Source organism: Gorilla gorilla, chromosome 13 (genome assembly GCF_029281585.2).
Source record: "Gorilla gorilla gorilla isolate KB3781 chromosome 13, NHGRI_mGorGor1-v2.1_pri, whole genome shotgun sequence".
Lineage (NCBI taxonomy): Eukaryota > Metazoa > Chordata > Mammalia > Primates > Hominidae > Gorilla > Gorilla gorilla.
This window is the reverse complement of record NC_073237.2, coordinates 134,024,667-134,047,811: the sequence shown is the minus strand read 5'-3', so window position 1 is coordinate 134,047,811 and position 23,145 is coordinate 134,024,667. Positions and strand designations below refer to the sequence as shown.

Below are 23,145 nucleotides of genomic sequence, written 5' to 3'. Positions count from 1 at the left end.
CTACGTCTGCGCCTGCGCCCGCGCCCGCGCCTGCGCGTTGGAGGCCGACCGGTGCGGCGCCTGCGCACTGGAACCAGGCGTGCGGCGCCCCAGGCGCCGGGCCTGCGGCGGCCGGAACCGGAACGCGCGCCCGCGGGGTAGGAGACCTGGAGCTGGAGAACCCGCCGGCCAGAGTCGTAGTAGTGGATGGGGAGTAGCCGTCCCATTTTCAACGCATCTCATTCTAAATTGACGTTCTGGTGGGCTGGCCGAAGAAGGAGAAAGACCCGCGGCTCCGACCTCTGACCTCTAACCCCGGACGCACTTTGATTTCGCCGGCTTGCGCGGAAGGCTGACTCCCTGGGCCGCGGCCTGGCGCGGGAGCCGCCTGTGGGGTGTCCCCGGCGCGGGAGGGTGCTCTGGTTCAGGCAGGTTCCCGTTGCGGCGGGGTTCCCCCGGTTGGGAGGAATGCCCCTGCCGAGGGGATGCTCCGGCCGGAGGGGGTGTCCCTAACGGCGGGAATACCTGGACTGGCTGGGGTGTCCCACTGGGGAGGGTTTCCCGGTGGGGAGGTGTCTGGCGGGGGAGCGGCTCCGGCTAAGCATGGGTGTTTTGCTAGGAGGATGCGTCTGGCTGGGGGCGGTGTCCCAATCGGGAGGGTTGCCCTGATGGGGGAGGTTCTGCAGTTGTGGAGATGCCAACTTGGGGGGCGCTCCGGTTGGGGGGTGTGCCCTCTCTGGTTACCCCGCTCTCGCTGCCACTCATAGGCCTGCTGCCCAGGTATGCACAAGCCAAGGCCTTTTCTGCAGACCAAGTAGCCTTCCCTGGAGAGCGCCCCCAGCACCACGGAAACTATCTATATGCCCCGCGGTGGTCAGCCCGCCTTATCCCAGCCCCAAGACCCAAAACAAGAAGCATGGACTGAATTTGAGGTTTCTGGATGGTCGCGTGAACCGAGGGGACGGGTACTGGACTGACAAGAAATGAGCTTTGAGGGTCAATCTGGGTGACACCCGAGTCTCCTGGTGAGTCGGACTCCGGAGAATTATCTCAAGTCCAGCATAGAGAGCGCACATAGACAGAAAAGGAAACGGACAATCCCAAGTGCCAAGGGAACCTTCCCAGGTTTCTTTAGGGCAGCTAAACTGCTCTGTCAAAGCCTAAGTCCATTTATGACAGGCCGAGCACCCTGAGCCCTCGCAGGAGACACGAGCGCCTTCATGGCCCTCCTGTCCCGCACCCACCTCTCCGCCACCCCTGCTGTCTGTCCCTTCCCTGAAACCTTTATTTCGAGTGTCTTTGTGGCTTCCCTCTTTACCATCCTTGAGTTGAAATATCACCTCTTAAGGGAAGCCTTCCCTCTCCTCCCTAGTTAAAATGATACTGCCCCCCGCCATACCTGTCTTCGTTGACTTACTTGGCTCCATCACAGTGTGTGTCATGTGACTCGCCCACATCCTGATTTGGAATATTGTCTCCCTACTAGAATGTTAAGTCCATGGTGCCTAGAACAATACCTGGTGTACAGGAGACAAAATATTTGTTGACTGGGCCGGGCGCGGTGTCTCACGCCTGTAATCCCAGCACTTTGGGAGGCCGAGGTGGGTGGATCACGAGGTCAGGAGATCGAGACCAGCCTGGCTAATATGGTGAAACCCCATCTCTACTAAAAATACAGAAAATTAGCCGGGAGTGGTGCTGGGCGCCTGTAGTCCCAGCTACTCGGGAGGCTGAGGCAGGAGAATGGCATGAACCCGGGAGGCGGAGGTTGCAATGAGCTGAGATTGTGCCACTGCACTCCAGCCTGGGCGACAGAGCAAGACTCTGTCTCAAAAAAGAAAAAAAATTGTTGACTGAAAAAAGGGAGTTAAAATGTGAAGAAAAATCCTTCACCAAGCAAACATCCACCCTAAGTGAAGGTGTGGGAAGTAGCTGCAGGCAGCTTTTTCACTCCATTTTTCCATCAGCTGCTACCCTTGTGTGCCCCTCAGCACTTATGTCAAGATGCTGTTCTCAGCACGTGACATGCTAACACTGCAGACTTCAGGGCAGTCCTGAGAGGCAGGCACTGTTCTTACCCACATTTTATAAGTGACTGAACTGAAGCAAGGGAGTGGTGAGAGGCAGTGATGGGATTCAGCCCAGGAGGCCTTTCTTTCAACCACATACTGCACTGCTTCCAGGAGGCGCTTCACAGGTGACCCCACCTGTGGTACACTTTCTGCTGTTCTCCAATATTCATGCTGCCCATCCCACAATTAGTAAAATTTTAGCCAAGTACAGGACTGCCTGGCTAAAGACCACATTTCCAACAGGAAGGGGACAGGTCAGAGACAAAAAGTGACAATCCATTTCCCAGTCTGTCCCTCAAAAGTCCCACCATTAGGCTGGGCAGTGGTGAAAGCTGTCAATAGCCATCTGGGAGCCAGGGATGGGAACCACTATGTAGGAATGACAACTCTGCCACGAGGCCAGGATCTGCCCCCTCTGGACTGTTCAAGAAATAAACTGTCATGCTATGAGGGTGGGGGGCTGTCCCCTACAGTCCCATGAGTTTTTTGTGGGGTTTTGTTTATTTTTTGAGGCAGTCTTGCTCTGTCACCCAGGCCGGAGTACAGTGGCACAATCTCAGATCACTGTAACCTCTGCCCCCTGGGTTCAAGCGATTCTCCTGCCTCAGCCTCCTGAGTAATTGGGATTACAAGCATGTGCCATGATGCCCAGCTATTTTTTTTTTTTTTTTTTTGTACAGATGGAGTTTCACTATGTTGCCCAGGCTGATCTGGAACTCCTGACCTCAAGCGATCTACCTGCCTCAGCCTCCCAAAGTACTGGGATTACAGGAGGGAGCCACCGTGCCCGGCCTGGTCCTGTGCATTTTATAGATAAGGTAACTGACAAACCTAGCCACAGTCACCCCTTCGCCCTAAAGCAGAACTGGAATTTGAACCCAGAGCCTTCTTCACCACCACCTCCGTTGTTTCTGGAAGCGCCCTCCAGGCAGGCCAGCCAGCATCACGGGGCCTCCCCTGGGGCTGGAACGTCTGCAGGATGCCCCTTTGAGAAATGCTGCTCCACAGAACCCTGCCTTTCAGGCCTTGGAGACGTGGGCAGGGGAGAAGCAGCGTCCCTCAGAGCCAGGCCTGGCAGTGGTGCCAGCAGGGGCCGAGGCCCAGGGAGCAGGGTCTCCTGTCGGAGGGACCTGGGCAAGCCCCTCCACACGCCAGTGGGTTTCTCAACAGGGGAGGTCCACACCACACCGCCTGGGAACCTGGGTGCCTAAACGCAACAGGAGCCGAGGCACAAATTTAACCAAACACCAAGGTTGCGTGAGGCCCCAATTCGTGAGCCGGGCTCCAAGGACGTGTCCTTAGGCGGCTCTGGAAGGCCCAGCGCCAGCCCCCGTCCTCTGTTAATGGGAGCCAGCCCCGCGGCTCCGCCCAGGCATGGTAGCCTGAGCGCACCCCCAGGGTAGTAGGGGGCACCTGAGGAGCAGGGTCTGCCCTGGCATAAGCAGAGCCCAGGATGGGGTCAGGGTCAGGCCCTGCCAGAGGCTGGAGGGTGCCCAAGGCGAGGCCGGTGAGGCCCAGCTCTACAAATAAAGTGTTTTATTTACAGGAGTCGTCTCTCCAGGTCCCAGCTCCCTGCCACCCCCACCCCAGCCCCAGGGAGAAGAGGGCGGATGCCAGAGGAGCTGGCAGAGGCTGGGCAGGTCCTGAGTGGGCCAGGCTAGGCCGAGAGAGAAGGCACGAGGCCCTGGGCGCCCCAGTCCCAGGGCAGAGGCCAGGCCTGCCTGGAGAAGGCAGCACGGGGTCAGCTCTCAGGGGTCAGGCTGGGGTCCACGCCGCCGCAGCTCTGCTCATAAGACGGTGGGGCCTCTGCGGGAAGAAAGCAGGGTCTGCATGGGGCTCCTGGTGTCCCCTCCCTGCCAAGCCCTGGCTGTCGACTCACCATAGGGGTATCCCCAAGAACTGTACTCTGGAGGAAGAATCAAGGTGCTGGTGGTGGGCACTGGCCCCCCGGAGCCCTCTGCAAAGTAGGGGACAGTGGCACCTGTTGAAATGCACAAGGGAGGGTGCAGCGGGTGTGAGGCAGGGCTGCCATCCTGAGGACAGGGCTCGGGCGCACCAGGCACAGAACTCAAGGTGGCCAGCAGGGGCTGCTGCTGCGAATGGCTCTTGGTGGAGAGGAAGACGGGGTCCAAGAAGTGGGGGCCGCCAGCCGCAGCCTCAGCCTCCTCCTGGGGTGGTGCGGAAGGCACCACCAGGGGTGGGGCCCCAGGAGGCAGCCCCAGGCCTGGCCGGGGGCTCACTGGGGCATGGTTCACAGCAATATTGCCAATGAAGACCGGGAGGGTCACAGTAGCTTCCGGCGCCTTCAGAGAGACCTGGACAGGATTGAGGTGGGGCATGAGGGGCCAGGGCCAAGGCCACTAGGCCTCAGGCCACCCACCCCCCAGCAGCACCAAACCTGTAAGTAGTAGTCGATGTGGATGAGGCTGCAGCCCGGCAGGGCCGACTGGGGCAAGGCAGGCACCAGGATCTGCTCGTGCCACTGCGCCCGCCGCCAGGCCTTGACGCCCGCACCCTCCACCTCCGCAATGGTCCGTACGTCGTGGATCCAGCGCTTGGCCTTATAGGACACTTTCTGGGGAAGGACCAGCCTGTGAGCCTGCGCAGGCTGCCAGCCCACCCCAGGAGGCCGGTCCAGGCAACTGGCGGGGGCTCTGACCTGCAGCAGACTGGCCACCACAGGGCTGGTGTCCTTGCCTGACTGGTTCTCAATGTCGGCATGCAGCTGCAGTGCCTGCCCCACCACATAGCCACGGAGATCAGTGCTGGCTGTGAGGACCACGCTGCCCGTCTTCACCAGCTTGTAGGAGAACTTCTTGGTGGCAGAGGCCACGTTGGGTTGCTTGGGGGGAGGGCCAGGGAGGGGCTTAGCAGGTGTGGGCAGGCTGGATCCCTGTGGCATTGGGACAGGCCCCTCAGCCCTGCCACGCCCTGCCCCTGGACATCAGCAGTCAGCTCAGGGCAAAGAGGCCACTGCCTCCAGACCCTGGCCCCCCTCACCTCAGCTGGGGACAGGACACTGGGATGAAGCAGTGCCTGCCCAGCTCTTCCCCAGCCTCCATGAGGGTGGGGACCCACCAAGGAGGTCACTGTGCCATCCTCACCTCAATGTCTGGGATGCTGTTCAGGTTCAAGGGGCTCAAGATATAGAACACGAGGCTGCACTTGTGATCCTTGGAAAACCGTGGCGTGTGGATGGCGGCCCTCACCTGGTGCACGATCTTCCCGAAAGGACCCTCAAAGGACGTGGGTGCGGTGGCTGGGGAGAGAGCAGGCACTGGTAGCTGGCTGCCTTCCACCCTGCAGAGCCCACCTCCCAAGACCAGTTGGTCATCACCAGGCCTGTCCAGGCTGGGCTCTCACCAGGAAGCAGGAACTGGAAGGGGAAGCTGTGCTCTCCAGCGGGCAGGCTCCCTGCAGAGACAGGAGGGAGGTGGGGGGTGGTCCCCCCCTGAGGTGGCCTGAGGTGGCCACAGGGCCAGGATAAGAGTGGGCACTGCAGCTGACCAGCTCACACTGGGTCTCCCTGTCTCAGTCACCAGCGCCACAGCAGCACAGGGCTGTGGCTTGGGTGAAGGACTGAGGATAAGAGCTTGGCTTGAACAGGAGAGTGGTTTGGGAATGGGGCAAGGGTGAAACAGCTGTGCCAGGGGTCAGAGCCCACCCAAATCCAGCACAAGGGGAAGGTGGCCCCTTCAGCCACCCAGCGCCTATGAGAAAGCCATCAGGGCCCACAACCCTGGGACAAGATGGGCCAGTGCCAGATCCAAGAGACAGATCTAGGAAAGGGGGAGGACAGAAGGACAGACAGGCCCCACTCCAAGGGCTGCCCCCCCAGGGGTCACCACTTGGGAACTGGCTCCCAAACTTACCCTTGTCTGCCAGCGACAGGGAACTGTTGAAGTAACCCTCCTCCACTACCCACGCTGTGTCATTAGCCTTGTTGGAGACCCCGCAGGAACCTGTGCAGGTCACCCGGATGGCTGCAAAGGGGATGGCTGCATGAGCCCCAGCCAGCCGACGGCCCAGGCCCCTGCTTGCTGCCAGCACAGGAATTCGACCTGGGGCCAAGCAGCACCCCCTGGGCAGGGTCCTGGGAAGGCCAGTGAGCAAGCAGCCCATGCCACTTCAGAGGACATCTCCTGCCCATCTCCTGTCTTGGGGGGCTCCAAGGGAATCAGGCTGGCGAGGGGCCTGACCAGCACAAAACGACGTCTGCCCTGCAGTCCAGAGCAGAAAGACCCCAACGCTCATCCAGATGATGGCTGGGTTACCCCCCAGATTGGTAACCTTGGCTCCCAGCCAGACCTGCGAAAGCTCAGCTGCCTACAGGAGACACTCGGGACACACCAAGGGGCGCATCTTCTTGCTGCCCTGTGGACAAGTCAGTCAGGCAGGGAAGGACCCGTCCACACTCCAGGAAGCTAACTGCCAACCATCATGCTGCAGGAATGTGGCCAGACCCGCCTAGGCAGACACTGTGTTCCACAGTCAGCACACCGTTGGGTGGGGCCCTACTTCCTGGGCGAGCACTGCCCAGCGGGGCTGACTTTCTGCATCAGGAGACGGCTCAGTCGTCTCCGGCCTCCCTGGGGGAGTGCCCAGACCAGGAACTGCTTGAGGCAGAGGTGGCACTGTTCTGTGGCCAGGAACACAAATTCCTTAGTCCAACAGATGTGTGTCCAGAAACCATGATGATCAGAAGATCATGGTCACAAGGGAGGACAGATGCAGCAGAAGTACACACAGCACAAGACCCAGGTGGGCAGCGGTTGGGGGAGCTAGTGGCAGGCCACCTGCACCTCCAGCCCCTCTTCTCCCTGCAGGGCTGAGTCAAGGCCAAAGATGGCCACCTTCCTGCCTGGTCCTGGTGGGGGTCACGTGAGGAAAAAGTGACTCAGACTCTGACACCTGCTGAGGGAGCAGCCAGGCAGGAGGAGTACCGGTGTGCGGAGCGCCCAGGGTCAGCCATACCTGCCTCACCTGTGGTCTCCCCAGCAGGCCCCACCTGTGGCCCAGGCCTTCTGCCTGCCACCCAGAGCAGCAGGATTCCTCTCACAATCCTTGGCTCAGCTGCAGCCCCACGTGGCTCTCCATATGCATCCTGCCCTACCCCTCGGCAGCTGCCAGGCCCAGTCCCCCATCCCTGAGGGTGGCCCTTGCTTCCTGCTGCACGCCCTCTACCCACTGGGCGCTGCCAGGGCCTGGCCTCAGCCTCCATTCCAGCCCAGCCTTGCCACCCCAACCTCAGTCCATTTTTTGTTTGTTGTTTTTTTTGTTGTTGTTGTTGTTGTTTTTGAGACAAGGTCTCACTCCCGCCACGCAGGCTAGTGTGCAGTGGCACGATCTCGGCTCACTGCAGCCTTAACCTCCTGTGTTCAAGCGATCCACCCATCTCAGCCCAAGTAGCTAGGACTACAGGCACACGCCACCACACCTGGGTTTTTTTTGTTTTTTGTTTTTTGTATTTCTTATAGAGACGGGGTTTTGCCATGCTGTCCAGGCTGGTCTCAAACTCCTGAGCTCAAGCAGTCCACCTGCCTCAGCCTCCCAAAGTGTTGGGATTACAGGCATGAGCCACGGTACCCAGCTCTGCTCTGATTTTGAATCCATGCTCTGTTAGCCAGGCCCTCCTCGGGCCAGACCCCATACTGTTTTCATGCTGAAAATCCGGAACACCAGTAATCCTCCTGTGGACCAGCAGACAGCCCAACAGAAGCACGTGGGCATGAGCACAGAGGAGGGTGGGCGTGGCTGAAGCAAGGAGAGGAGGCCTGGGGACTGGAAATGCTGCAGTGCTTTTAACACTCCTGACAGACTGCACATCCCCGCCTTGAATCCCGCAAATGCTGGGACCCAGCTGGGTGCAGTGGCTCACACCTGTAATCCCAGCACTTTGGGAGGCCAAGGCGGGTGGATCACTTGAGGTCAGGAGTTCAAGACCAGCCTGACTGACATGGTGAAACCCCATCTCTACTAAAAATACAAAAAAGGCCGGGCACGGTGGCTCATGCCTGTAATCCCAGCACTTTGGGAGGCCAAGGCAGGCAGATCACCTGAGGTCAGGAGTTCGAGACCAGCCTGACCGACATGGAGAAACCCCATCTCTACTAGAAATACAAAATTAGCTGGGCGTGGTGGCACATGCCTGTAATCCCAGCTACCAGGGAGGCTGAGGCAGGAGAATCGCTTGAACCTGGGAGGCGGAGGTTGCAGTGAGCCAAGATCACGCCACTGCACTCCAGCCTGAGTAACGAGAGTGAAACTCCATCTCAAAAAAAAAAATACAAAAATTAGCCAGGCATGGTGGCGCACGCCTGTAATCCCAGCTACTTGGGAGGCTGAGGCATGAGGATCACTTAAACCCAGGAGGCAGAGTTTGCAGTGAGCTGAGATTGCACAAATGCACTTTAGCCTGGGTGACAGAGCGAGACTTCATCTCAAAAAGAAAAAAGAAAAAAAAAGAAAAATGCTGGAACCCACAGAGGATGCCAGAAAGGGGGCAGTGGTCCCCAGACTAACCCGTATGCCAGCCAAGCACCCTCAAGTGATCCCAGCTGGTGGCACAGAACTGAAGATTAACCCTGCCCTCACTGTCCAGATTCCTAACCCGCAACGCTGTGAGATATAATAAAATGGTTAACTGTTTAAGAATGGTGTGTGACTTGAGGTGACCGCGACTTTTACGTAGCAGTAGGTAACTGGAACAGATGTCCAACCTCACTAGAAATTACAGAAAACCCGGCCGGGCACAGCGGCTCAGCCTGTAATCCCAGCACTGTGGGAGGCCGAGGCGGGCGGATCACGGGGTCAGGAGATCGAGATCATCCTGGCTGACACGGTGAAACCCCCGCCTCTACTAAAAATACAAAAAAATTAGCCGGGTGTGGTGGCGGGCGCCTGTAGTCCCAGCTACTCAGGAGGCTGAGGCAGGAGAATGGCATGAACCCGGGAGGTGGAGCTTGCAGGGAAAACCCAAATGACCTACCATTTCAATCCATCAGATTGACAAATATTAAATGTCTCGACACAGCTGGGCGCAGTGGCTCACGCCTGTAATCCCAACACTTTGGGGGGCCAAGGCGAGCGGATTGCTTGAGGCCAGAAGTGTGACAGCAGCCTAGGTAACACGGTGAAACCCCATCTCTACCAAAACTACAAAAGATTAGCTGGGTGTGGTGGCGCGTGCCCCTGGTCCCAGTCACTCAGGAGGCTGTGGTGGGAGCCCCAGAGGAAGGAGTTGCAGTGAGCCAAGATTGTACCACTGCACTCCAGTCTGGGTGACAAAGTGAGACCTCATCTCAAATAAAATCAATGTCTTGGGGCCAGGCGCAGTGGCTCACGCCTGTAATCCCAGCACTTTAGGAGGCTGAGACGGGCGGATCACCTGAGGTTGGAAGTTCGAGGCCCACCTGACCAACACGGAGAAACCCCGTCTCTACTAAAAATACAAAATTAGCTGGGCCTGGTGGCGCATGCCTGTAGTCCCAGCTACTCGGGAGTCTGAGGCAGAAGAATCACTTGAACCAGGGAGGCAGAGGTTGCGATGAGCAGCTGAGATTGCACCACTGCACTCCAGCCTGGGCAACAAGAGCAACGTAAATAAATAAATAAATAAATGTCTCAACACACGTTGGAGGGAGGTGGAACACAAACACCCCTTATTCCAGTCAAACTGCAGACAAGTACGAGGTTCTGGCAAAGAGTGGGACAGGTCTACTGTAATTTTACCTGTGCATACCAGGAGACCCAGAATTCCGCTTAGAATCTCATGGTATTTAACCGAGAGCCTCACACACCACTGCTCATGCTAGCAAAGCATCGCGAAAACCATCATGGGACATCTGACTCCACAAAAACAGACAGTATGCAACTGACCCTTGGGTCATCCTAAGGGTCCAGGTTCTGTGATCTTCCCAACGCCCATGCAGATGGCCCCGTTTTGCATATACACCAAGGCTCTTTGAGATGACTGCCAGAGTAAGAGATGACTCTGCCAGAGTAAGCAGCCTCCAACCACTGTCCAAAGTGAAACCTGTCCCAAGCTGCCCCACACACTCCTCAGTAAGAACACGGGAGGCAAGGGGCTCCCGCACAGCTGCCAGCTGCTTCCCTGCCAAAACACCTGGAGCTGCTCCTCTGCCTCTCAGCAACTGCTTCAGGTCAGGCTGGGTGAATTTCCCAGGGAGCCCGTTGTCACTGGCCAGGCCAATGGCAGCGGCCATGCTTCTGCCTTTTCAAATCATCGAATCAGGCAGGACCACAGGATGCAGTTCTGCCCACGGAGAAGCCAGAGCAATACATGGGGTCCATTGTGAGGGGTCTCCCTGCTGCTGGAGGCATAGGACCCCACTCCCTCTTCTTTCCAGCTTGCAGACTGCTTGTGATGGCAGAACAGGCTGAAGGGAACCGAGCCTTTCGCAACAGGAAAGCCACCAGGCAGGGCTTGGCTGCAGGACTGAGTGGCTCAGTGGCAGTCCCCTAGTCAGATCGTGACTTCTTCCGCCTTCTGGACTTGAATGTTGCACCTCTTTGCAGGGGCCCTGCAAGCCCTGTCCCTCCTCCCCCATGCAGGTTTTAAAAATGTTTCCTGGCCAGGCACGGTGGCTCACGCCTGTAATCCCAGCACTTTGGGAGGCCGAGGCGGGTGGATCACGAGGTCAGGAGATCGAGACCCTCCTGGCTAACACGGTGAAACCCCGCCTCTACTAAAAACACACAAATTAGCCGGGTGTGGTGGCGGGCGCCTGTAGTCCCAGCTCTTAGGGAGGCTGAGGCAGGAGAATGGCGTGAACCGGGGAGGCGGAGCTTGCAGTGAGCCGAGATCGCGCCGGCGCACTCCAGCCTGGGCGACACAGGGAGACTCCGTCTTGAAAAAATAAATTAAAAAAAAAAATGTTTCCTGTGTTCAGATGCACAAGCAAGGACAAGCTGCTGGAGGCTGCAGGCCTCTCTGACTCTAAGGAAGATCATGACTGGGCCGCGTTCTCAAGTGACCACTGGAACTTTCTTCTCCAGCTGGGGCTCCCACCTGTTCAGCAGCCCCTCCCTTGCACCACCTGCACTTGAACCCTGAAGACCCACCCACTCCTCATCCTCATCCCAAAGGACTCACGCCTGCCACAGAAACTGTGACCTGTGAGCCACTCCCCCAGTCCTGTTTCCAAATCTGTATCACGAGAGTAACAACCGTGCCACTTGCCAGGGCGCTGAGGGTTACTGAGGCTGGCCTGTGGCAAGTGGAGAGAATTGCATCGGGCCCACCATGAGTGCTCCGAGAACCACTGTCGGCCCTGGTCGCCCATCCCAGTAACAGCAGAACAAGAAGTGGTCCTGCCTGACCCCCAGCGCTGGACTGGGCCAGCCTGAGCTCCAGAAAACTGCTCCCTCCCAGGCCTCCCTCCGCGTCAGCCCTTGAGACAGCCGGTGTCCTCACGGCTGGGTGCTGATTGTCACCGACACTCATAGGCAGAGTAAGTGAGCAAGCCCTGGGGCCCAGGCAGGGCTGCTGTCCTCCTGGGGGCTGAGGGCCTCCCTACTGGCTCCTAGCAGGATTGACAAGCATCCTCTGAATGAGGAAAAAAAACCATGGCCTTCCGTTCCCATCCCAGGCAGGGCTGGGGGAAACCCCCGGGGGCCCCGGTACACCCTCCCACCTCACTTGCAGCAGCCTGAATCATGTGCTCTCCGGCCCATCAGGGCCCATCTCCTACTCCTTAGCTCACGACCCTCCTTTTTCTCCCTCATTCAGACAAGCCTCTGTGAGGTAGGACCATCAGCCAGTGCTCCCTCGGCTCTTGGGCCAGCTGCCCAAAGTGCTGGGATTACAGGCGTGAGCATTCACCCACCCACCACGTCCACCCGGAGACCAGGGGAGCCTGCACACCCAAGCCAGTCACGCATCGCGGGGCCGTCCCTTCCCTGTGGTCAGCAATGGCCTGCTCACCCCAGGCCACGCCAGGGGAAGGACGACAGGGTCCTGCACAGCCCTCAGCCAGGATCCAGCCGGCCTCACCACACACCACACCTGTACCCAAGAGATGTGTGTGCTATCTCTGCCCTGCCACGGCCACACCTGCCCCCACCCAGACCCCAAACTCAAGGTTGGGACAGAGGAAGGGAGGCTGTGGGGTCATCCCAGGAGGCCCAGTGGGGCCAGGAGCCTGACAGAAGCACCTACCACCCGGCTTCTTCCGAGGCCCCACAGCCTCAGGCGGTGCAGGGTCAGGGCCACAGCACCATCACCTGTCCCAGGAGGCTGAGAAGACAGAACAGAGACTGTGGGTTCTCAGCAGGCACAAAAGCGGTGCTGTCACCCACGCGCGGGCCCAGCGGTCAAGGTCCAGCGGCAAGTCCAGGGGCTGTGGCACAGGCCAAGCAGCCCAGGTGGTTCCCACAGGAGGCCAAGGTAGAGAAGTCCCCGACAGGGACGCGGCACTCACAGCCAAGGGCCGGGCAGAGGCAGCCTCACCTCGCGGGCCGGCCCTCACCTCCAGGGCGCCCTGCCAGCGGCCACTGCAGCAACCCGATACCCAGTCCCCGAGGCCCAGGCGTCCGCCTCGGCGGGGGGCCGGCGAGGCCTGCTGGCGGGTGGCAGGGGGCGCAGGGAGCCGCAGCAGGTGTCTGCACCCCGCCGGGACCGCACGCCCGGGCCAGGAGCGGCTCTGCAGCGGGAGCGCCTGCGCCGGGAGCCAGGGTGCGGGAAGGAGCCCAGCAGGTGCGAGCGCGGACGGGGAGGGTCGCAGGCCTGCGTGCGCCCGCGCTCAGGGCGTCCTCCACAGTGGACCCGCTTCAGGCCCCGCCGGGACCCCGCCGCCCCTCGGCGAGAGGGCAGGAAGGGCAGACGCGGAAGGGCGGCGCCGCCCGGACCTCCCCGGCGCCGCCGAGCCCGCTCCCCAGCAGTCCCGGGCGGCGAAGACAGCGACTCCGCGGGCCCAACCCGGGGCCGGACGACGGCAGCCGCTTCCGGGAGCCCTGGCCCCGCGCAGGTGCGGCCAAAGGCCCTCCCCGAGGACCCGCGCCCACCTCGGAACGGCAGCGGTGCCCCCAGGCGCACACGCACGGTCCCAGCCAACGGCTCCCCGGGGCTGTAGACGACGCGGCCGTGGCTCAGGCTGATCTCGAAGAGCTGCACTCGCCCCATGCCGCGGCCTCTCCGGCCAGCCGCGCAGTGACGCCCCTGCCTGCCGCCCGCGAGTCCCGACTCCGAGGCCCGGCCCCGCCCCCTCCCATGCCCCGCCCCCATCCGTCCCAATCCCGGCCCCCACCCCCATCCGGCCCCTCCCAGGCCCTGCCCCGCCCCACGGCCCCGCCCAGCCCCCCGGCCGCCCCGTAGCCCGCGGACTGCCGCTCGGAGGCCCGGCCCAGCCCCTATTCCCCGCCCCATCCGTCCGTGTGGCCCCGCCCCCTCGTTATTCCCCGCCCCTCTGACAGCCCCCTCGCCCCGCCTCCGCCCTTCGCCCCTGCCTCGCCTTCCCAGCTCCGCCCCTGCCTCGGCCGCCCCACCCCTGCCCCGCCCCCCGGCCGCGCTCATCCATCCCCGGCCCTGACCCCGTCCCGGCTGGGTAGGTGCTGCGCTGCTTCGGGCGCCGCTTAAGGGACTTGAGGCGCAAGCGTCCCCTGCGTCCCCCACGGAGAGAGTCACCGCCGCGTCTCCGTCGGGGGGCGGGGCTGGGGGCGGGGCCGAGGCGAGCTCGGAGACCGGGAAGGTCTCCCCGCTGCACTCTGCTGCGGGCAGAACCCACTCCTCCGCCCCCACCCTCCGCCCGTCCCGCCCAGGGGTCTCCCTCACCCCGAGTCGCGGAAAAACGTCACGGGGCCGCGCGGGCGTCCTGGGCGGGGATGCTCCGCCGCCTAGGACCTGCCCCGCCTCAACCCCCCACCCCCGGCTCCTGCCCCGCACCCCCAACCTTCTCCGCACCTACCTCGCGTCCCAGCACCTGTCGCGCCCCTCCGGAACCTGCCCGCCCTCCCGCCTTCCCGGTACCTGCCTACCCCCGCAACTGTCCCGCCCCCCAACACCTGCCTCGCGCAACCCCTTCCCCCCCGCCTCCTGCCTTCCCCGCACCTGCCCGGAGTCCCAGCACCTGCCCCGCCCCCTGCTATCCCCCTCCTTGCTGGCCTGATGGGGTGTGGACCCAAGGGAGCCACACTTGGGTGGAGGCCCTTGGGCAGGGGTCCGCAGCAGAAGGGTTGGGGGCCAGGTGGGGCGAGGACTTGGATCACTTGAAACCAGGAGGAACACACTCCCATTTATCTTTTTTAAAGGGTCCCTTTGTAGAGAGTGAGCCGCGGGGGGTGGGACTCAAATACCCAGGGGACCTAAGGCGGGAGAGACCCGTTGGATAGTCCTGGAGAGGGAAGGCGTCCCTCGCCAAGGACCAGCTCACCACGGAGTGGGTGTGCGGGCCCCAGTGCTGCGAGTTTTTCTAGGACAGCCGGTGAAGAGGGTGGCCTTCTCTGATGGGGAGGACGGACCTAGATACACATGGTTTGGGGGTGGGAGGGTCATCACATGCAGAGTCTGAGGTGCCACTGATTCCCAATGGACCAGGTACTTCCGTGCATGAGCCTGGGAGTCAAGCACTAAAATGTTGCCATCCCTAGTTGGTAGAAGGTAACAGGTCAGGGAGGAGGAGTCTGGCACCCCAGCAAAGAGAAAGGGGCTCACAGGCTGGAGGGGCCCCCGGGCCAGGCTGGGAGAGGCCCTGAAGCCCCAGGCCCAGCTCACTCCCTTAGGATTCCGATGTTTCAGGAGGTGGGTCTAACTGGCCATGCTCCAGACACTTTCCTGCCAAGGCTATGCACAGGCAGAATTCCCGAACAAGAGAGAAGGGTGCCATGGGATGGCAAGGATTGTGGACAGCCCTCCTGAATGGCAGTCGGCCATGCCAGAAGTCAGAAAGAAGGTGTTTCACCGGGCGCGGTGGCTCGCACCTCTAATCCCAGCACTTTGGGAGGCTGAGGTGGACGGATCACGAGGTCAGGAGATTGAGACCATCCTGGCTAACACGGTGAAACCCTGTCTCTACTAAAAATACAAAAAAAAAAAAAAAAGAAAAAATTAGCCGGGTGTGGTGACGGGCGCCATAGTCCCAGCTACTTGGGAGGCTGAGGCAGGAGAATGGCGTGAATCCAGGAGGCAGAGCTTGCAGTGAGCCAAGATCCCGCCACTGCACTCCAGCCTGGGCAACAGAGTGAGACTCCATCTCAAAAAAATAAAAGAAAAAGAAAAAAAAGAAAGTGTTTCAAGCAAGGGACAGACAGACTGTATTGCAAGCTACTGAGATGGAAGACAATGGACACAGAACATAGGTGGCCTTTATCCCAGGTCAGCCACAATCTAAGCCCCACAGGACTCTGCACATCCTTGATTCTGACCCTATCTCCCACCCATCCTGTGTTCCAGAAACCACCACCAGCACCAACCGCCCTGTCATTAGACTCTTCTTTTCCAAGCATACTTCTAGCTGCACTCTCATGGAAACCTGGCTTCCCCTGGAGCTTTCGGGTGTAGAGATGTCTTTTCGCAGGGTCCCTCTACCTCTGGGTCTGTAGGTGGGGTTGGGGCCCTCCTGGCTCCTTCCTAACACTACCAGGCCATTCTCCACCCTGGGAGCTACCATGTGTAAGCTTCCTGGTCTCAGAATCACCAGCACCACCTTCGCTCTGGTCGGCATCTTAATTTCTTGGTGATTTTAGCTCCTAACTCACTGTCATTCCCTCCATCTCCAAGTGTGGAAACTCAGTGCTTCCGAATCCACACAGGCAATCCTTCCAGCCTCCTGCCCTATATCCTAAAAGTACCTGGGTTTTGTTTGAATCAGGTATAGTAAAGTGACAGACTAGGAGACAAGTGCCACAAAGGAAGGATTTAGTACTCGTGGTTCTCAGGAGGACGGGCCCTGCCACGCCACGCAGGGCCAGAAGGGGAAGTACCAGGGTCAGGAGGAGCCAGGAGAGAGCATGACCCAGAGCCTTTTTTTGTTTTCCTCAGGGTGAAAATGGACAAGGCAGGGTAGGTAAGTGTGAGCAAGTTTAGGATTAGATAGCTTGAATCATGTCAGCAGACTCTAGGTCACAGCAGGGGGCTCTAGCCGTCTGGTATCTGTCCCTGGGGAATGCAGGGCAGGAGAAATGCTGGCTTGGGGTGTGAGAGTCAGATCAGGAAGAGACTGGGGATATGGGCTCTGGATTGGTGTTTATAAAGTTGTTTGCTAGCTCTGGGAATTAGCCAGCCCTGGGAGGGGCAGCGTCTCCCTGACTAGTAAAGCCCCCAAGATGTCAAAGCATAATAACATACAGAAAATGAAAAGTGTGGGCCGGGCGCGATGGCTCTGCCTAATCCCAGCACACTGGGAGGCCGAGGTGGGCAGATCACCTGAGGTCAGGAGTTCAAGACCAGCCTGGTCAACATGGTGAAATCCCATCTCTACTAATAATACAAAAAAATCAGCCAGGCATGGTGATGGCGCACGCCTGTAATCCCAGCTACTCGGGAGGCTGAGACAGGAGAATCGCTTGAACCCAGGAGGTGGAGGTTGCAGTGAGCCGAGATTGGGCCATTGCACTCCAGCCTAGGCGACAAGAGCGAAACTACATCTCAAAAAAAAAAAAAAAAAAAAAAAAAGGAAGGGAGGGAGGGAAAAGAAAAGTGTGGTAAACACGTGTCAGTCTCGTGGTTCGTCCTCCAAAACCCTCCTCTACCTCAGCAGTCTCCCTCCTAGGGCATGGTGGTTCCTCCTCAAAGATTCCGCCAACCTTGCATCCGTGCTGCTCTTCCCACCAGGGGGGGCTTCCCCTGGAACCTAGGCTGGCCCACAGCTTGCCTTAACTGGAAGAATTGCAATGAAACAGGCTGGGCGCAGTGGTTCATGCCTGTAATCCCAGCACTTTGGGAGGCCGAGGCGGGCGGATTGCTTGAGATCAGGAGATCAAGACCAGCCTGGCCAACATGGTGAAACCCCATCTCTACTAAAAATACAAAAATTAGCCAGGCGTGGTGGCACGTGCCTGTAATACCAGCTACTCAGGAGGCTGTGGCAGGAGAATCACTTGAGCTCGCGGGGGGAGGTTGTAGTGAGCTGAGATCACGCCACTGCACTCCAGCCTGGGTGACAGAGTGAGACTTCATCTCAAAATCAAACAAACAAAACAAACAAAAACAGTCAAGGCTGGGTGTAGTGGCTCACATCTGTAATCCCAGCACTTTGGGAGGCCGAGGCGGGTGGATCACAAGGTCAAGAGATCGAGACCATCCTAGCCAACATGGAGAAACCTCACCTCTATTAAAAATACAAAAATTAGGCCGGGTGCGGTGGCTCACGCCTGTAATCCCAGCACTTTGGGAGGCCGAGGCGGGTGGATCACAAGGTCAGGTGATCAAGACCATCCTGGCTGACATGGTAAAACCCCATCTTGACTGAAAATACAAAAAATTAGCCGGGCGTGGTGGCACATGCCTGTAGTCCCAGCTACTCGGGAGGCTGAGGCAGGAGAATTGCTTGAACCCGGGAGGTAGAGGTTGCAGTGAACCAAGATCGCGCCACTGCACTCCAGTCTAGTGACAGAGTGAGACTCCATGTCAAAACAAACAACACAAACAAAAAAAGAAAGTCATAGGAGCAACACACACTCACGTGGAGGGGAGAATTTGATGGTGACAACTGACACAACCTACCACCCTAGCCAACAACAGCAGAACCAACCAGCTAAGCCCATCCTAAACTACAGAATCATAAGAAAATACATAGTTGTTTAAAGCCACTAAGTTTTGGGGTGGTTTAGTAGTAGTAGTAGTAGTAGTAGTAGTAGTAGTAGTAGTAGTAGTAGTAGTAGTATTTTTGAGACAGTCTCACTCTGTCGCCCTGGCTGGAGTGAAGTGGTGCGATCTCGGCTCACTCCAATCTCCACCTCCTGGGTTCAAGCAATTCTCCTGCCTCAGCCTCTCCAGTAGCTGGGACTACAGGCACCCATGACCATGCCCAGCTAATTTTCATATTTTTAGTAGAGACGGGGTTTTGCCATGTTGGCCAGGCTGGTCTTGAACTCCTGACCTCAGGTGATCCGCCCATCTCAGCCTCCCAAAGTACTGGGATTACAGGCGTGAGTCACCGCGCCTGCCCTGGGGTGGTTTGTTATGAAGCAATAGATATAATAATTGGAACAGAAATTGGTGCTCAGAAGTGAGATACTGCCATAATTTTTTTTTTTTTTTTTTAGATGGAGTCTCACTCTGTCGCCCAGGCTGGAGTGCAGTGGCATGATCTCCGCTCACTGCAAGCTCCACCTCCCGGGTTCACGCCATTCTCCTGCCCCAGCCTCCCAAGTAGCTGGGACTACAGGCGCCTGCCACCACACCTGGCTAATTTTTTGTATTTTTAGTAGAGATGGGGTTTCACCATGTTAGCCAGGATGGTCTCGATCTCCTGATCTTGTGATCTGCCCGCCTCAGCTTCCCAAAGTGCTGGGATTACAGGTGTGAGCCACCGTGACTGGCCTTCTTTTTTTTTTTATTTTTTTATTTTGAGACAGAGTCTCACTGTCTCACCCAGGCTGCAGTGCAGTGATGCACTCTCAGCTCACTGCCACCTCTGCCTCCCAGGTTCAAGAGATTCTGCCGCCTCAGCCTCCCGAGTAGCTGGGACTACAGGCACTCACCACCATGCCCAGCTAATTTTTGTACTTTTAGTAGAGACGGGAATTCACCATATTGGCCAGGCTCGTCTCAAACTCCTGACCTTGTGATCCACCCGCCTCAGCCTCCCAAAGTGCTGAGATTACAGGCATGAGCCACTGCGCCAGGCCAACACTGCAACCTTCGCCTCCCAGGTTCAAGCGATTCTCCTGCCTCAGCCTCCCGAGTAGCTGGGACTACAGGCATGCAACACCATGCCCGGCTTATTTATTTATTTATTTATTTATTTATTTATTTATTTATTTATTTATTGAGACATAGTCTTGCTCTTGTCACCCAGGCTGGAGAGCAGCGGCACAATCTCAGCTCACTGCAACCTCTACCTCCCGGGTTCAAGTAATTCTCCTGCCTCAGCCTCCCGAGTAGCTGGGACTGCAGGCATGTGCCACCACACCCAGCTAATTTTTTTTTTATTTTTAGTTGAGATGGCGTTTTACCATGTCAGTCAGGATGGTCTCGATCTCTTGACCTTGTGATCCCCCCAGCTCGGCCTCCCAAAGTGCTGGGATTACAGGCGTGAGCCACCATGCCCTGCCAATTTTGTATTTTTTTTAGTAGAGATGGGGTTTCTCCATGTGGATCAAGCTGGTCTCGAACACCTGACCTCAGGTGACCTGCCCATCTCGGCCTCCCAAAGTGCTGGGATAACAGGTGTGAAACACCGCGCCTGGCCCCCAAAATTTTTAAATATGGCATTGACTTTGGAACCATGCAGCAGGAGGGGTCATGAGAAAGTTGCTATTGTAGGCTGGAGAAAGTGTAGACTATTTACCTTCTGGCAAGACCATTGCCTGTGGAACGTGGCGGACAGAAAGTGCATGCTGTGATCTGACTTTCCTGACACAGAGTTTAAAGGGCCAATTGACTTCTTTCAGTTATTTATGAGAAACTGAAAGTAACAAAAGAAAGATGATCTGAATAAACTCTCTTGGCCCGGCACAGTGTCATACGCCTCCAATCCCAATGCTTTGGGAGGCCAAGGCAGGAGAATTGCTTGACCCCAGGAGGTCTAGGCTGCAGTGAGCCATATTTGCACCACCGCACTAAAGCCTGGGAGACAGAGGGGGACCCTTTCACCCCAGAAAAAAAAGAACTTCCCCAAACTCCCACCAACACACCTACTAGCCTTTCTAGAACCTTCACATTGGCTACTGCCAAGGTGCACCGCCCTGTCCGACACAGCTTGTCATCCCCTCTCCTCTGCAGCCAACACCTCATCCCTTTCCACCATCGTCCCCATGGGTGAACATCAGTGCCATGTCCCCTGCACCACGAATGCGCTCCTGACCTCCCCCCTCTTCCAGCCTCAGTTCCCTTCACTGCTCCTTTTCAGCAAAATGCTGCAGAAGAGCCGTCCATCTCAGCCTGCAACTCCTGTCCCTCATTCCTTCCAACACCCTTGGACATCTTCCCTCACCCCTCCACTGGCACTGTACTTCTCAAGGTAACGGGGGTCCCCTGTGTTGCTAAATCCATTGATTCATCCCCAATCTTCACTTTACCAGACCCAGCAGCAGCTGGGGCTGCCTTGCGGGCCTTCCTCCTACTTCACATCTTTGTTTTCTACTGAGTCCTCTTCTTTCCAATCTCTTTCCCCCTTAGTATGATAGTATTAAGTATCCCTTCTCTTTTTTTAAATGATACTCAATCTAGCATTTTAAAGAAATGTAATGTGCATTTTTTGCTGTTATAGTCATAATACATAAACTTCAATAAATACCATAGAACTTTTAAAAACTAAAAATTAACTTCCCGGCCGGGCGCGGTGGCTCATGCCTGTAATCCCTGCACTTTGGGAGGCTGAGGCAGGCAGATCATGAGGTCAGGAGATCGAGACCATCCTGGCTAACATGGTGAAACCCCGACTCTACTAAAAATACAAAAAATTAGTGGCGGGCACCTGTAGTCCCAGCTACTCCGGAGGCTGAGGCAGGAGAATGGCGTGAACCTAGGAGGCAGAGCTTGCAGTGAGCAGAGAGCGTACCACTGCACTCCAGCCTGGGCGACAGCAAGACTCTGTCTCAAAAAAAAATAATAATAATAATAATAATAACTTTCCATACTTTTCTGATAAAGATTACAACATACTTCAAGAACATGACTGTTTTTACTTAAAAAGTGAGTTTTATCTTTTTCTTGTTTACTTCACATACTACACTGATGTAAATATCCTTTTAAAAATTTTATTTATTGAATGTAAACTTTTATTATTTTTTTGGATATAGTATCTTCCTCTGTCGCCCAGGCTGGAGTGCAGTGGCATGATCTTGGCTCACTGCAACTTCTGGGTTCAAGGGATTCTCATGCTGCCGCTTCCCAAGTAGCTGGGATTACAGGTGCCTGCCAGCACACCTGGTTAATTTTTGTATTTTTAGTAGAGATGGGGTGTCTCCATGTTGGTCAAGCTGGTCTCGAACTCCTGACCTCAGGTGATCCGCCCTCCTCGGCCTCCCAAAGTGCTGGGATTATAGGTGTGAGTCACCGCGGCTGGCCCTAATTTTTGTATTTTTAGTAGAGGTTTACAAACAGGTTTCTGCCATGTTGGCCAGACCGGTCTTGAACTCCTGACCTCAGGTGATCCACCCACCTCGGCCTCCCAAAGTGCTGGGATTACAGGTGTGAGCCACCACGCCCGGCCTAACTTTAAACTTTTACTTTAGGTTTGGGGATACGTGAGGTTTGTTACATAGGTAAACACCTGTCACCAGATTTGTTGTACATATTATCTCATCATCCAGGCATTAAGCCCAGTATTGTTTTCTTCTTCGTGTTCATAAGCTCTCATAATTTAGCTCCCACATGTGAGAACATGTGGTATTTGGTTTTCTGTTCCTGTGTTAGTTTGCTAAGGATGATCGCCTCCAGCTCCATCCATGTTCCCACAAAAGACATGCTCTCATTTTTTTATGGCTGCATAGTATCCCATGGTGTATATGTACCACAGCATTTTTTTTGTTTGTTTTTTGAGACTGAGTCTCGCTCTGTCGCCCAGGCTGGGGTGCAATGGCGCAATCTTGGCTCACTGCAACCTCCACCTCCTAGACTCAAGCGATTCTCCTGCCTCAGCCTCTCAAGTAGCTGGGATTACAGGCACACACCATCACGCCCAGCTAATTTTTGTATTTTTAGTAGAGATGGGGTTTCACCATGTTGGCCAGGCTGGTCTTGTACTCCTGACCCCAGGTGTTCCACCCGTCTCAGCTGCCCAAAGTGCTGGGATTACAGGCGTGAGCCACTGTGCCCGGCTGTACCACATTTTCTTTATCCAATCTGTCACTGATGGGCATTTAGGTTTTTGTTTGTTTGTTTGAGATGGAGTCTCACTCTGTAGCCCAGACTAGACTGCAGTGGTGGCATGATCTTGGCTCACTGCAACCTCCACCTCCCGGATTCAAGTGATTCTCCCGGATTCAAGTCTCAGCCTCCCGACTACCTGGGATTACAGGCAACTGCCAGTACACCCGGCTAATTGTATTTCTAGTAGAGATGGGGTTTCACCATGTTGGCCAGGCTGGTCTCGAACTCCTGACCTCAGGTGATCTGCCTGCCTCGTCCTCCAAAAGTGCTGGGATTACAGGCCTGAGCCACCGGGCTGGCCAGCATTTAGGTTGATTCCATGTCTTTGCTCTTGTGAATAGTGCTGCACTCTCTACATCCACGTTTTCCCTCATGGTAATCTCATCCAGTTTTATGAGTTTTGCCATGGTTTGAATGCTTGTGTCCCTCCAAAATTCAGGGTCTCACTCTGTCACCCAGGCTGCAGTGCAGTGGCCCCATCACAGATCACTGCAGCCTCAACATCCCCAGGCTCAGGTGATCCTTCCACCCCAGCCTCCCAAGTAGCTGTGACTACAGGCATGGACCACTATGCCTGGCTAATTTTTGTTTTTTGTAGAGACAGCATCTTGCCATGTTGCCCAGCCTGGTCTCAAACTCCTGGGCTCAAGCGATCCACCAACCTCAGCCTCCCAAAGTGCAGGGATTACAGGTGTGAGCCACTGCACCTGTCTCTAAGAGAGCTTTAAATATAATAAATGTGCTAATGATGACAAACTTTTTTTTTGTTTTTTTGAGACAGAGTCTCACTCTATTGCCCAGGCTGGAGTGCAATGGCATGACCTCGGGTCACTGCAACCTCTGCCTCCCAGGTTCAAGTCATTCTCCTGCCTCAGCCTCCCGAGTAGCTGGGAATACAGGTGCGCACCACCACATCCGGCTAATTTTTGTATTTTTAGTAGAGACAGGGTTTCACCATGTTGGCCAAGCTGGTCTAGAACTCCTGACCTCGTGATCTGCCCGCCTCGGTCTCCCAAAATGCTGGGAGTACAGGCGTGAGCCACCGCGCTCAGCCATGATGCCAAGCTTATATTCCTAGGCTGGACATCTCTGTGAACTCTA

At 56.8% G+C, this 23,145-nt stretch overlaps 2 protein-coding genes across 7 annotated transcripts; one reads left to right on the top strand and one right to left on the bottom strand.

The window, feature by feature from the left end:
- Window positions 1–35: 35 nt before the first annotated feature.
- On the top strand, window positions 36–3,599 carry LOC101150867 (uncharacterized protein ARRDC1-AS1). Its single transcript, XM_055350312.2, has one exon. It carries the CDS (start codon window positions 2,693–2,695, stop codon window positions 3,260–3,262), a length of 570 nt encoding a protein of 189 aa, XP_055206287.2. The 5' UTR covers window positions 36–2,692; the 3' UTR covers window positions 3,263–3,599.
- ARRDC1 (arrestin domain containing 1) lies at window positions 3,571–13,279 on the bottom strand. 6 transcript variants are annotated; one of them, XM_031014549.3, is made up of 8 exons: window positions 13,077–13,279; window positions 5,924–6,034; window positions 5,415–5,465; window positions 5,156–5,310; window positions 4,711–4,893; window positions 4,450–4,626; window positions 3,931–4,366; window positions 3,571–3,857 (listed from the first exon to the last, which is right to left on the bottom strand). In XM_031014549.3, exons 1-8 carry the CDS (start codon window positions 13,192–13,194, stop codon window positions 3,793–3,795), a joined length of 1,296 nt encoding a protein of 431 aa, XP_030870409.1. In that variant the 5' UTR covers window positions 13,195–13,279; the 3' UTR covers window positions 3,571–3,792. The 6 variants fall into 6 exon arrangements, with proteins under 6 accessions (XP_030870409.1, XP_055206286.1, XP_030870410.1 ...); XM_055350311.2 differs by having other exon boundaries at window positions 4,711–4,785; window positions 13,077–13,275; XM_031014550.3 differs by having other exon boundaries at window positions 3,571–4,366; window positions 4,711–4,785; window positions 13,077–13,274.
- Window positions 13,280–23,145: the final 9,866 nt, after the last annotated feature.

Coding starts and splice junctions, on each gene's coding strand:
- ARRDC1 (XM_031014548.3), bottom strand. CDS start 13,194: ATGGGGCGAGTGCAGCTCTTCGAGATCAGCCTGAGCCACGGCCGCGTC. Junction 4,894..5,155: donor ACAGCATCCCAGACATTGAG/GTGAGGATGGCA, acceptor CCTCCCCCCAAG/CAACCCAACGTGGCCTCTGC. Junction 4,367..4,449: donor ACATCGACTACTACTTACAG/GTTTGGTGCTGC, acceptor AATCCTGTCCAG/GTCTCTCTGAAGGCGCCGGA.
- LOC101150867 (XM_055350312.2), top strand. CDS start 2,693: ATGATGCCCAGCTATTTTTTTTTTTTTTTTTTTGTACAGATGGAGTTT.